A 15,082-nucleotide genomic window follows, 5' to 3' on the forward strand; every position below is an offset into this window, starting at 1 on the left:
ATGTGCAGCATCTTGTCAAAGGAAATAGTTCCAGCAATTTTAATGCAGTTAATTTGATACAATAAAAATCTGAACTCATATTGAGGAATAGAACAACTCACATCACACAGTAGCAATGTTCATTTAAAAATAATAGCATTTTATTTTGTTTCTACCAGCTCCTCAAAACATTGATTTTTGGTAATCTGTTTAGTTTTCAACTCCAGCATTCATCCTTCTGTCCCAGTAACAGAAATTATTTTTGAGGGCCGATGAGACTTTGTACCAAATAGTGAAAGGTCATGCCTAAAATGTGCATTATATAGAAACAGGAAAATAGAAACAAATCTGTTGCAGAGAACAGAAAACAATCACAGTGGAGCAAAAAACATTGTAAAATTGGCATACATTAATCCTTTACATTCATTTTAATGTTATGTGTTGGATCGAGTTTGAATGTAAGTCAGAAATTACCCATATCGCTGTTGATTGTTCTTAGGGCCCTATAATGGCTGGTACTGTTGGAACAATAATCAAAGACAAAGAACTGATGAAGATGGGCATATTAAATGAAATATTTGGTCTATTAATTTGCTTACTAGAAGGCTTTATTTGTGGAATAGTGGTTGGATTAGTAGCAGAACACTTTGCTCTTAACAGGTGGCCAACAGTGGAAATGGTAACAAGGTAAGTATCTTTCATTATAGAAAAATAAATAAAAAAGATAAGTACAATCTGTATAATGGATAATAAAGCTTTGATTTGGGTTTCACATTTAGTTGCACTTTTTATTAATACAGAATATTTTGGTTGATGTCAAGTTGCTTGTAATAGTAATACTCGGAAAAATTGATTAATCATTACTCAACATCAACCTCATAAATGTTTGTATTTCATGTAATTTATTTATTTATTTATTTCATTTTCCGTAGATCTCGTATTGTGAGCGCGTCACATGAGATGAGATGTGGAATGAGTCAAACATACAAAACAACAAACATACAAAAAGATACAAAACAGTCTTCATTAAATATATAAAAAATGTTCTACATAACTGCATATAGTTAATACAAAGTTTAGAGGAAAAACAGATATTGTACATATAACAGCAGATTTCTTTGAGTGTTAATACAAAACTTCATGTTTTAATTTGGAGAAAAATTGCAAGCCCATTTCTTTGTTAACAAGATGGATAATTCTATCTAAATGCTATTTCCCTTTTTGCATCATAAAACTCTTCTAATTTATAAACAGACATATTTAACAAATATTCCTTTAGTTTTGCTTTAAAAAGAGATTCATTTTCTCTTAAACATTTTACATGGTCACAATATTCTACTAAGAAAGGCTGATCATTATGGCTTAAAAGATAAAGTAGGGATGTGGCTTGAGTCACATCTAGATGACAGAAAACAGAAGTCAGTATTAAACAATTGTGCAGAGGTGCCTGCCAGCTCTGATTGGGATACATTAAAATGTGGAGTGCCAGAGGGCTTGGTCCCTTACTTTTCTTAATCTTTGTAAATGACCTCCCATGATGTGTGACCCAAGAAGCACACTTCACCCTGTTTGCAGATGACACAACCATTATGATTTACAAGGTACCCAATGGCAGTCTATTGATAACAAACTAAACTGATCTGTCCACATCACTGACCTATGTAAAAGACTGAATTCAGCAGCATTTGCCATTTGCTCAATTGCATCTGTTTGTGACATGGAAATTATCAAAAATGCATATGTTGGTTATATCCATTCACTTATGACATACGGCATCATATTCTGGGGAAATCAACCACAAGCAAATAAAGTTTTTGTTGCCCAGAAGACAGTTATCAGGATTATGAGTAGACTGCATCCTAGATCATCTTGCAGAAATTTATTCAAACAGCTGGGGATCTTCACCATGCCTTGTCAATACATCTTGTCACTAATGTGCTTCGTGAACAAAAATTATGCAATTTACAAAATGAATAGTGCGTACTATGATCACAATACAAGAAGAAACAATTATCTTCACAAAGATTTAAAAAATCTGAGCATGATACAGAAAGGAGTTCATGATTCAAGTAAAAAAGTGTTCAATAAACTTCCTGTCCATATCAAATCAGTCATTGGGGATCTTAATAAATTCAAAACAGAGCTAAAACTTTATCTTTTGGATAATTCTTTGTATTTTTTACAGGAATTCTTTGATAATGTGTAATACTTCTTGAATTTGTGTTTAATGTCATACAATTCTAATAGAACTGATTATGTAGACTAGCATATCACTTGTTGGCAGAATATTTTTTAGATGAATTACTTTAAATTTGTTTATGTAATCGTCCATGTCATTACTACACTATTATTCATGCAATCATCTATGTCATTACTGTACTATTATCTGTGTTGTTGTCTGAATTTTTGTGTGTAATTATTTGACATGTGGATGTCCTTTTTCATGTATCTGCTTATGTATGTTAAATTGGTTGCCTCGTGATCATCTACATGTGGCTATTACTGTAATAACCTGACACCTTCTACATCATAGTGATACATTCGCATCACGGATCCATGGAACTCGAAAATAAATAAATAAATAAATAAATAAATAAAATAATTGATGTGGGATGGTATTTATCACTGATGTAAATGACACCATATTTATGATCATATATTAATATGTACATTGTTCATTGCAAAGCTCATAATGATAGTGATCAACTTTTACACAACAGTCATTAATGCAAGCCTACAGCCCACAACTTCCAATACTGTGGCAAAGTTTTCAATGTTGCCACAAAATAAACAGTTCATGTTTATCTAAAAATGACACAGTTAACATTTAGTAGAAATTTGTTAAATACAGTTATACTTTGATGGTTCATTTAAGTCAGTCTTTAATTAACATCACTATGTCCAACAGTCATCAGTTTTTATGGCAAGAACCTTATATACTTTCACACATTTCAGAAAGAAAATTAGTTAATGTAGATTGTTTTTAAGTAACTAAACCTTGAAGTTAATTAGTCTCATGGTTTCAGGTGTGTGTATTCTCATGTACATAACATATAAGATTGTGGCGCAAGTCAAACAACAAGAGCACACTCGACAATAATGTTAACTGTTCACTTTCAAACCATGGACTGGCTGTATCTGACTACTTACATACTAGCTGAAGCATAAACTGTTACTTTGAATTGGAATATGGATAGGTTGGAACTTACTGTTTTTTATGATTCACAAGAATTGACAGAATTTTGGATTACAGAAAATGTTGCTGGTTACAAATTATAAAATTATTTAGACATTATTTGATTGCAGTGTGATTTCCCTCATTTATGTGAGTAGACACCATATTGCAAATCAGTGAATTACATGAAATTATTAATTAGCGAGTTAATCATTTATTACTGTTTGTTATTTTGTATGGAAAAATTAAGGTAACAAAAGTAGGTAGTCAAAGTCCAGAATTTAACAGCGGTTTTGACTAATTTGTGATAGAAATTGGCAATAGCCAAAAACTTCTATGTTAATTATTGCATAGGATATAAAATAATTTCGAGCAAAGTTGGAATGCTTAGCTTTCTAATGGTGTAGGTCATCTTCTCAAATACTCAGATAATAATTAGCTCATGAGCTTTTGTATGTGATGAACTGTAATGCTAACTTATATCGATTGTAGCTTTTAATTATCAGTGCCGTAAACAAAATTAATTATACAAATGGGACCAAAACACTTGAAATAAGAATATGAATAATAAATTAAATCTAAACACATTTTTTGAGAATTTAAATAAATGCCACATATCACCTAGTAAATGAATTGGAAATAAGATTAAATTAAGCAAAAAGTTTCGGTTGTTTTTGGGAGTAGAACAACATAACATGGAAAGAATCTGTCTGCTCCATCACAAATTTGGCAAAGAGAACTAGGTAAATAGCCACTCTGAAACTAATATTTCAAAGAGGAGTAATAGTAACAGAACAAGCCATTAGATAATGTGTGTTCATTGTCATGAAGACAGAAGAGGGAATTTCTGGAGGTAATAGGTTACAGAGAGAGTGGCAGCTTGTTTTTTAAACAGTTTATCCATCACAGTCACACACCATTTCAATAATGTATTACTGGTTTTGGCCATTACAAGGCTTCTTCAGAAAGACAGATGCAGCAGTTCATTCCAACCACTCAAGTTGGCAGTGTGGTTTCTCAGTGTTTGGAGTGACCTACTGCATCTATCTTGCGACATACAGATGATAAGTAATGGCAAAAATCAGTAATTTCTTACTGATTAAACTGTATTTGATTGTGCCAGAAAAAATTGTTCTCAAAACAAACATGTAAACAATCACTGATATCTCCACTATGACTGAACTGTCATTCTCCCAAAAAGAGATAACATGGAGTACCCAAAGTACTGCAGAGCAAAAAACTTATTTTTTTAATGCATACCACTATGTCAAAGTAAAAGTGTCATATCAAATTGTAGCATTAAAGATATGACCTTGGAGACCTTTTAGAAAAATGACAAAATGAAGTGTAACAGAGATTAGACAAACTGACATGTGTGAATGGTTGTTCATAAAAAAGTCTACCATGATTGCTTGAAGTTGCTTATGTTATCTGAATACATAAATGCTGGATTGTTAAATTCCAGTTGGTCCATGTGTTCCAAACCAGATGCGCTGCTTTTCAATATCGAGGTCATGGGCGCACAGTTCTGACATGCAAGGGGAAGCCAAATTGTGGGAAATTTGGTTTGGACACACAGTATCCAGAGTCAGTGTGCATTTTACCACCATATTGTGTTAATTACTCAGGTAAATATCTGGCATGGCCTGGGAATGCACTACACAATTTACTAAAGCTGCAATCAAATCCGTGCGCCTTGTGCCAATTCACCTTATACCTGTATTTGTCTCACTTGTAAGCAGATGCAACCATGTATGCACATACCTCTTTCTTAACATGTGCAAACAAATGATTTCATTCACACCTAGATAGAAACATGCATGCCACTACACTGATCATGCAACATCTGCAGGTTATTAGAGCCAGCCAGGTGCACTGTCAACATACAACAGCAAGGCTGTGCATGACATTCTCTGAAGGCAGGCTAAGGAGCACCTAACATTACTTACAAGGCTGACTGTGAGGAACAAAACACAGGATAGATTTTTAACATTTACAATGAGCAAATATCAAGAATATGCAAGAATGTATTCTGTTTCTCATTTGAATTGTGTAATTGTAAAATGACTTGAATATAAAAGAAAACTTCATTAAGGAAAAAAGTAACTCTAATAAAATACGAGGGTAATCCCAAAAGTAAGGTCTCCTATTTTTGTATAAGTACATAGACCTGTTTATTTCTACAGTGGTTTACATCAGTTTACAGCCTGAACATTTAGCTATTTTTTTGACATAATCACCATTTCTGTCGATGCCCTTGTCACCTGTGACAACTGAGTCCAGAAAGTTATCCTGTTTGGCTGCAAGGCAGTGAAGAAATGCATGGGAAGAATCAACTTGTTGCCGCATGTCGTCCCGTCAGTCAGTATGCATGGCACGCATCTTGTGCACACCTTCCAGTAATTCAATGTTTGCATTAAAGTTCTGTGAGTGGTGCTTCGGGAAACCTCAGGAACCAACGTGCAGAGATCATCCTGGGTGATCCGCTGAGCTTCACATGTGCTTTGCTCAACCTTCAACACTGTATCCTCAGAAACTGACTGTCTCCCGCTCCCTTGTTTGTCATGAATTTCAGTCCGACCAGCTGCAAACTCTCTATACCAATTATGAACATTTTTGACATCCATGCACAACTCACCATAAACTTCCATCAATTGGCGATGAATTTCAATCAGTGCAGTGCCCTTAGCGTTCAAAAACCGAATAACTGCGTGCAATTCGCACTTGGCAGTAACATCCAACAGGAGCTCCATTCTCAATGGCTGCCAAGCCAAGACTGAGCACCTTAGTGTGGCATGTGCATGTTTACACACAGTGCATGAAGCACTCTTCATAACAGTGTGGCCAACTGCCACAAAAAGAGAGTTCTATATGTATAAAAAAGTAGGAGACTTTACTTTTGGGATTACCCTCATACATCCTTCAGGTTATGAATGAATATTTATGCTTCACTTGGAGAGTCAGAAATGTCTGAACATTTTGTTGTTGCTATGATGAATTTGATTCACTGGCTAAACTCAAAGCATTGGAAACTGAAATTTATGAAGCTTAGAGGGAGGCAGTTTCTTGGCTCAGTGACTAAGTCACATTTTTATAAAACCTTAGTTTGCATGTGACCTCTCAATGGCTGCATAGTGTATGGATAAGCTAATCCTTCAGATTTGAAGGTACATTGTGCAGTCCATCATGCTGCTACTACTCACAGAGGCTACCGAAGTAGACCCATACCCAGCTTCTGTGCAGAGGGTGGTGAGCTACCTTCTAGCATCTGGCTAGATCTCCTCACAAGCAAAATGCATACAAAGTGAAGTCCATGTCTGGGCTTCACATTGTCAGCACTAGGGCTAAGAAATCTGTATGATCGCTATTTACCACCTGAACAAAGAAATATTGAGAGCAACTGGTTTTCAATTGTATCTGGCTCGAGGGTGAGTTCCCGTCGCAATGGCGGGAAAACGTTGTAATCCCTGTGTTGAAACCTGGCAAGAACCCACTGAAGGTGGACACCAACAGCCCCATTAGCCTCACAAAAGTTCTTTGCAAGTTGCTTGAATGCATGGTGATCTGGAGCTTGATTTGGCTACTTTAGTCTCAGGGCCTTCTGGCTCCATCTCAGGGTGGGTTCCCTAAAGGCCACTCTGCAGCCGATAATCTGGTGTACCATATGTATGTTCTTTGCCTGCCGTCATCATCTGGTTGCCATCTTTTTTGACATGCGGAAGGCATACGATACGACATGGTAACATCACATCCTCTCTAAGCTTCATGGTTGGAGTCTACGGGGTCCACTCCAGATTTTCATGCAAAATTTTCTGTCGCTTTGTTCCTTCCACATGCAAGTTGCAGCCTCCCATAGTCCCTCCCAAGTTCAGGAGAATGGGGTACCACAAGGATCTGTCTTAAGTGTCTGCCTCTTTTTAATTACAATTAATGGGCTCACTGCGGTGGTGGGAATGTCTGTCTCTGCTTCCTTGTATGCTGAAGACTTCAGACTTCTGCCTATACATTAGCTTCACTGGCTTTGCAGCTGCTGAACAATAGCTGCAGGGCACTATCCACAAGGCGCAGTCCTGGGCTGTAGCGCATGGCTTCCAGTTTTCAGCTGCCAAGACCTGGGTTATGTATTTCTGCCAGCGAAGCACTGTTCACCCTGAGCCATGGCTTTATCTTGACGGTGAACCTCTTGCTGTGCTGGAGATGCATCGGTTTTTGGGATTGGTTTTTGATACATGGTTGCCTTGACGCCCTCATATTTGGCAGCTTAAACAGACATGCTGGTGGCATCTTAATGTTCCTCTTTGCTTGAGTCACACCAGCTGGGGTGCCAATCGGTCTACCCTTCTATGGCTGTACCAGGTGTTAATTCAGTCCTGACTAGATTATGGAAGCCTGGCTTACGATTCGGCATCCCCTTCCGTATTCCGGTTGCTGGACCCCATCCTTCACAGTGGGATCAGACTCGCCACTGGAGCTTTCCGGAAACGCCCTGCTAACAGCATACTTGTAGAGGCATATGTCCCTCCATTGCGGTTCTGGCGCCAAACATTACTGGCCGCTTATGTTACACATGTTTTTAGCTCGCTCAGGCATCCCAATTATCGTCTCCTGTTCCCTCAGTCAGTCATTCATCTTTTGGAACGGTGGCCCCTGTCAGGGCGTACAATTGCAGTTAAGAGTCAGAGCTCTTCTCTCTGAGCTTGAGGTTTTCCCTCTTCCACCTATTTTCCGGGCCCCTCTGCATATACCCCCATGGTGTGTGCCCCGCCCATGCCTTCGGTTCAATTTGGCACAGGGTCCGAAGGACTCAGTCCCTCCTGAGGCCCTCCGCCGCCACTTTCTTTCAATTCTTGCCACGTTTCAAGGCTCTGACATTGTCTATACTGACGGTTCGATGGTTGCTGGACATGTCAGTTATGCTCTTACTCTAGGGGATCATTATGAATAACACTCATTGCCAGCTGGCTGCAGTATTTTCACTGCCGAACTGATCACCATTTCTTGCGCCCTAGAGTATACCCACACCTGCTCAGGTGAGTCCATTATCTGTAGTGACTCCCTGAGCGGTTTACGAGCTATTGACCAGTGTTTTCCTTGCTCTCATCAGGTGATGGCTATCCAGGAGTCCCTCCATACTCTTGCCCGTTGTGGCCACTCTGTGGTTCTTGTGTGGACCCCAGGTCATGTCGGCATCCCAGGAAATGAACATGTTGACACACTGACCAAACAGGCTGTCGGTGCACCAGCCTTACAGATTGGCCTTTCGGAGAGTGACGTCAGGTCAGTTTTGTGGCAGAAGGTACTTTGCACCTGGGGTGAAGAATGGTGCACCCTTCCTTCACCCAACAAACTTTGGGCCATCAAGGAGGCTACCGGTGTGTGGCGCTCCTCCTTGTGGGTCTCTTGCAACAATTCTGTTGTCCTCTGCTGGCTGCACGTTGGCCACACCTGGATAACACACAGCTATTTATTGCACCACGAGGACCCACCTTTCTGTTGCTACAGGTCAGCTTTGACGGTGGTCCACATCTTGTTGGACTGCATGCTTTTAACTCCACTCAGGCAGATGTTTGCGCTGCCTGATATGCTTACTGCACTTTTATCAGATTACTTTGCAATGGCAGATTTAGTTTTGAGTTTTATTTGTGCAGGGGGTTTTTATTGCTTGATCTAAGTGTTTGTCCTTTTTTTGTGTTGTCTGGCCTTTGGCCTACGATTTTAGACTGTGGTTTTTAGTGCATTTCTTGGAGGCTGGCTTTTCCTTTTTTTTTTTTTTTTTCTTCCTATGGTCGGCCAACCACTGACACACTCTGTGCAATTTTAATTCCTTTTTTCTGGTCTATGTCTGTGTCTTTCTTGTCTTATGTCGTCTCTTGTCATCTCCATTGTTTGTTTTTATCTTTGTGGGTGTTTCATGTTTGAGAAAAAAGGGGCTGATGGCCCTAGTAGTCTGGTCCCTTCAATCCCACAAACCAACCAACCAACCAAGAGCAACTGGTGTAGCAGAAATCCCAGTTCATGGATAGGGATGGAGAAAATATATCATAAAAATTTCAGCCATTTGTTGTGCACAGCCGTTTTGGAATCCTCATTCGGGTTTTGGTTCACTAGTGATGGTGGAAAAAAACCTTTTTGAAGAAACCGCCCGTGAACTAACGGTGCCTCCATAAGTCTGCTCAAGCCCACAATAGACTACATCAAATGCAAAAAGAACCAACTGATTTGCTCCATTTGCCTGAGGACGAGGAAATGAGTAATATTTGCCTCTTGTCTCTGTACTGTAGGATAGTGAAACTAAGATGATCCTTACGTTGGATATCCAAATGGTCACTAGCCCAATGGCTATCCAAAATGCTAGACCCTACCTTTTCATAACCAACAGATTCTGAGGCATGAACACCAGAAAATTCTACTGTTACATGTGGCATTTGGGAACATATTAGGTGTGCATGTTGTTGGAGGCATACCTATTAAAACCAGTCTACTGTGCTGCTTCCCAGTGTACTGTACTGAGCTGTGGGTAATTATGAAAGTACTAGAACAGATAAGGTTTTGAGATAGAGGGATGTTTCTCTGCTCACACTCTTACTGCTCTGCAGGCTATTCAGCAAATGCACCTATAGGTTAAGATAGGTGTCTCCTTAAAGACAGAAAAGAAATTAAAATTTAAATGGGTACCTCAGAATATTGGGCTTTAGGGGGGGAAATGTGGTAGCTGACAAAACATTGAAAACTGCCTGTCAGAAAAACACCACAGTTGACTTAACCCACATAGGCTGGTAGTGTCATAGTTATCAAATAGGGTGAAGTCCAAGTGGGAAAGAGTGTAAAGATTCCACAGGGGACATACACATCTTTTGTGATGGGTATGGCAAGTATGGGGCTATTAGCTGCTGTGGCATTTCTTCCCTTCCTGTGCCATAACTTGATTTTGTGACTTTCATGCCCTTTGACTTCACCTTCAAAGGATGCCCTATCTCACACTGACACAGCAAGCCTCTGATCTTTGCTTTCGAGTACTCATTTTCATGTTAAATCCTATACTCCTCTTTGTTTGTTTACAAATGGGCCCTGTTACTGGGTTTAACCACTCATGTATTTTCAAAATTTGTTTATTAGTGTGGGCCATGCAATGGTCACAGAGTATTCAGTGTGGTTGCCAGTCCACATGAGGGTCCCATGTAATGGTAGCCACTACCTAAATCAGAAATGCACTGTTGGTGCCTGCACTATTTCCTCCTCATGAATGATGAGAATTATATGTATGTTATAGGAGATGTGGAGACTGGATGATGACCTCAGTGCCAGGCAGTCTTTGCCTAGTTGGAGTGATGCTGATGGAGACAGTGCATACACACATTCAGTGAGAAAACAGCAGACCAACTGCATTGAAAAGAATTAATTTACACCATGTTGGTAACCATATGGCCCCAGCAGTCTCATCAGAGTTGACAACTCACTATAATTCAGACTGATATAACCTCATTGCACTTCCGTCATTAGGTAGAAATTGAGGTAAAAACTGACCTGTCAAACAAGGAGAAAGATAGGTGCTTAATTTCCTGGTCTGTACCCAGTCTTAAAGCAAATCCTTCTCAAATAGAAAAGTCATCATTCCTTGAAGAGGAAATTGAAGACAAATACAATGAGGTCACCTTCTAACTGAATTAAAAAATAGATCTTTGGTGATTTAAACTGATTCCCTTGTGTGGATACCAGCATTCTTCAGCTGCAAAAAATTTGCAGAAGTAACTGTCAGTATCACCTCTCATAAGAATCTAAATATGTTTATGAGTGTAACCTTCCACAATAACTTTATAAATGAGACAAGTGAAGAATTCCATGCTAATTTGCTATGACACGGTGTCCATTTTATCCATCAGGTCCAACAGCAGCCTCAAGAAAGCAAAGTGGCTCTAGCGGATTTACCTAGTGTTTTGAGAGTTTATGCCAAATAAAGTTACAATTGTGGTCTACCAATGTTGTGTAAAATCTTGTGTAGCACCCACCATGATGTCATTAAAGTGTATGAAATTTGGAAACATGTCATGTATGACCATGAAAGAACCTACCTGTGGAGCTTGTGGATGACAACTACATTGGGATGCCACCTATGTACAGATGCCTTACTGCATCACTACCACCAAACACCAACTTGTCACATTGGAGGAAGGGAATGAAAAATCAAAGAGCTCAGGACCTCTAATTGTTCAACATATCAGGAAGCAAAGATCAAGTCAAACATAAATTTTCCAGCCAGACAATAGAATGATAATCATGAAAAGTAACTTATTATCACAATGAGGGTGAATATTTCCTCTCCTCCATCACTGAATCAAATTGACCGCCTTCACTCATACATTAACATAAGGTTCACCCCCCCTCCTCTGGACCTTTCCCCCTCCTCTGGACCTTTCCCCCTCCTCTGGACCTTTCCCCCTCCTCTGGACCTTTCCCCCTCCTCTGGACCTTTCCCCCTCCTCTGGACCTTTCCCCCTCCTCTGGACCTTTCCCCCTCCTCTGGACCTTTCCCCCTCCTCTGGACCTTTCCCCCTCCTCTGGACCTTTCCCCCTCCTCTGGACCTTTCCCCCTCCTCTGGACCTTTCCCCCTCCTCTGGACCTTTCCCCCTCCTCTGGACCTTTCCCCCTCCTCTGGACCTTTCCCCCTCCTCTGGACCTTTCCCCCTCCTCTGGACCTTTCCCCCTCCTCTGGACCTTTCCCCCTCCTCTGGACCTTTCCCCCTCCTCTGGACCTTTCCCCCTCCTCTGGACCTTTCCCCCTCCTCTGGACCTTTCCCCCTCCTCTGGACCTTTCCCCCTCCTCTGGACCTTTCCCCCTCCTCTGGACCTTTCCCCCCCACCTCCTCTGGACCTTTCCCCCCCACCTCCTCTGGACCCTTCCCCCCCACCTCCTCTGGACCCTTCCCCCCCACCTCCTCTGGACCCTTCCCCCCCACCTCCTCTGGACCCTTCCCCCCCACCTCCTCTGGACCCTTCCCCCCCACCTCCTCTGGACCCTTCCCCCCCACCTCCTCTGGACCCTTCCCCCCCACCTCCTCTGGACCCTTCCCCCCCCACCTCCTCTGGACCCTTCCCCCCCACCTCCTCTGGACCCTTCCCCCCCACCTCCTCTGGACCCTTCCCCCCCACCTCCTCTGGACCCTTCCCCCCCACCTCCTCTGGACCCTTCCCCCCCACCTCCTCTGGACCCTTCCCCCCCACCTCCTCTGGACCCTTCCCCCCCACCTCCTCTGGACCCTTCCCCCCCACCTCCTCTGGACCCTTCCCCCCCCACCTCCTCTGGACCCTTCCCCCCCACCTCCTCTGGACCCTTCCCCCCCACCTCCTCTGGACCCTTCCCCCCCACCTCCTCTGGACCCTTCCCCCCCACCTCCTCTGGACCCTTCCCCCCCACCTCCTCTGGACCCTTCCCCCCCACCTCCTCTGGACCCTTCCCCCCCACCTCCTCTGGACCCTTCCCCCCCCCCCTCCTCTGGACCCTTCCCCCCCCTCCTCTGGACCCTTCTCCCCCCCCCTCCTCTGGACCCTTCCCCCCCCCCTCCTCTGCACCCTTCCCCTCCACCTCCTCTGGACCCTTCCCCCCCACCTCCTCTGGACCCTTCCCCCCCACCTCCTCTGGACCCTTCCCCCCCACCTCCTCTGGACCCTTCCCCCCCACCTCCTCTGGACCCTTCCCCCCCACCTCCTCTGGACCCTTCCCCCCCACCTCCTCTGGACCCTTCCCCCCCACCTCCTCTGGACCCTTCCCCCCCACCTCCTCTGGACCCTTCCCCCCCACCTCCTCTGGACCCTTCCCCCCCACCTCCTCTGGACCCTTCCCCCCCACCTCCTCTGGACCCTTCCCCCCCCCCCCACCTCCTCTGGACCCTTCCCCCCCCCCCCACCTCCTCTGGACCCTTCCCCCCCCCCCCCCACCTCCTCTGGACCCTTCCCCCCCCCACCTCCTCTGGACCCTTCCCCCCCCCACCTCCTCTGGACCCTTCCCCCCCCCCACCTCCTCTGGACCCTTCCCCCCCCCCCCACCTCCTCTGGACCCTTCCCCCCCCCCCACCTCCTCTGGACCCTTCCCCCCCCCCCCCACCTCCTCTGGACCCTCCCCCCCCCCCCCACCTCCTCTGGACCCTTCCCCCCCCCACCTCCTCTGGACCCTTCCCCCCCCCCCACCTCCTCTGGACCCTTCCCCCCCCCCACCTCCTCTGGACCCTTCCCCCCCCCACCTCCTCTGGACCCTTCCCCCCCCACCTCCTCTGGACCCTTCCCCCCCCCACCTCCTCTGGACCCTCCCCCCCCCCACCTCCTCTGGACCCTTCCCCCCTTCCCCCCCCCCACCTCCTCTGGACCCTTCCCCCCTTCCCCCCCCCCCCCCCCCACCTCCTCTGGACCCTTCCCCCCCCCCCCCACCTCCTCTGGACCCTTCCCCCCTTCCCCCCCCCACCTCCTCTGGACCCTTCCCCCCTTCCCCCCCCCCCACCTCCTCTGGACCCTTCCCCCCCCCCCCCCACCTCCTCTGGACCCTTCCCCCCCCCACCTCTTCTGGACCCTTCCCCCCCCCCCCCTCCACTGGACCCTTCCCCCCCCCCCCCCTCCTCTGGACCCTTCCCCCCTTCCCCCCCCCCCCACCTCCTCTGGACCCTTCCCCCCTTCCCCCCCCCCCCCACCTCCTCTGGACCCTTCCCCCCCCCCCCCACCTCCTCTGGACCCTTCCCCCCTTCCCCCCCCCACCTCCTCTGGACCCTTCCCCCCTTCCCCCCCCCCACCTCCTCTGGACCCTTCCCCCCCCCCCCACCTCCTCTGGACCCTTCCCCCCCCCACCTCTTCTGGACCCTTCCCCCCCCCCCCCCTCCACTGGACCCTTCCCCCCCCCCCCCTCCTCTGGACCCTTCCCCCCCCCCCACCTCCTCTGGACCCTTCCCCCCCCCACCTCCTCTGGACCCTTCCCCCCCCCCCCACCTCCTCTGGACCCTTCCCCCCCACCTCCTCTGGACCCTTCCCCCCCACCTCCTCTGGACCCTTACCCCCCCCCACCTCCTCTGGACCCTTACCCCCCCCCCACCTCCTCTGGACCCTTACCCCCCCCCCACCTCCTCTGGACCCTTCCCCCCCCCCCCACCTCCTCTGGACCCTTCCCCCCCCCACCTCCTCTGGACCCTTCCCCCCCCCCCACCTCCTCTGGACCCTTCCCCCCCCACCTCCTCTGGACCCTTCCCCCCCCACCTCCTCTGGACCCTTCCCCCCCCCACCTCCTCTGGACCCTCCCCCCCCACCTCCTCTGGACCCTTCCCCCCTTCCCCCCCCCACCTCCTCTGGACCCTTCCCCCCTTCCCCCCCCACCTCCTCTGGACCCTTCCCCCCTTCCCCCCCCCCACCTCCTCTGGACCCTTCCCCCCTTCCCCCCCCCCACCTCCTCTGGACCCTTCCCCCCTTCCCCCCCCCCACCTCCTCTGGACCCTTCCCCCCTTCCCCCCCCACCTCCTCTGGACCCTTCCCCCCTTCCCCCCCCCCACCTCCTCTGGACCCTTCCCCCCCCCCCCCCCACCTCCTCTGGACCCTTCCCCCCCCCCCCCCCCCCCCCCCCCACCTCCTCTGGACCCTTCCCCCCCCCCACCTCCTCTGGACCCTTCCCCCCCCCCCCCACCTCCTCTGGACCCTTCCCCCCCCCCCCCCACCTCCTCTGGACCCTCCCCCCCCCCCACCTCCTCTGGACCCTTCCCCCCCCCCCCACCTCCTCTGGACCCTTCCCCCCCCCCCCCACCTCCTCTGGACCCTTCCCCCCCCCCCCCCACCTCCTCTGGACCCTTCCCCCCCCCCCCCCCACCTCCTCTGGACCCTTCCCCCCCCCCCCCCCCCCACCTCCTCTGGACCCTTCCCCCCCCCACCTCCTCTGGACCCTTACCCCCCCCCCCACCTCC

General features: G+C 46.9%; 1 protein-coding gene across 1 annotated transcript in view; it reads left to right on the plus strand.

Annotated features, from left to right (window-relative positions):
• Positions 1–15,082, plus strand: part of LOC124606868 — a 231,354-nt gene that overhangs the window by 152,807 nt on the left and 63,465 nt on the right. The window contains exon 7 of the mRNA XM_047138956.1: positions 479–666. Coding sequence (XP_046994912.1) covers positions 479–666 — 188 coding nt within the window. The remainder of the gene's footprint in view (positions 1–478; positions 667–15,082) is intronic.

This window comes from Schistocerca americana, chromosome 3 (genome assembly GCF_021461395.2).
Source record: "Schistocerca americana isolate TAMUIC-IGC-003095 chromosome 3, iqSchAmer2.1, whole genome shotgun sequence".
Classification (NCBI taxonomy): Eukaryota; Metazoa; Arthropoda; class Insecta; order Orthoptera; family Acrididae; genus Schistocerca; species Schistocerca americana.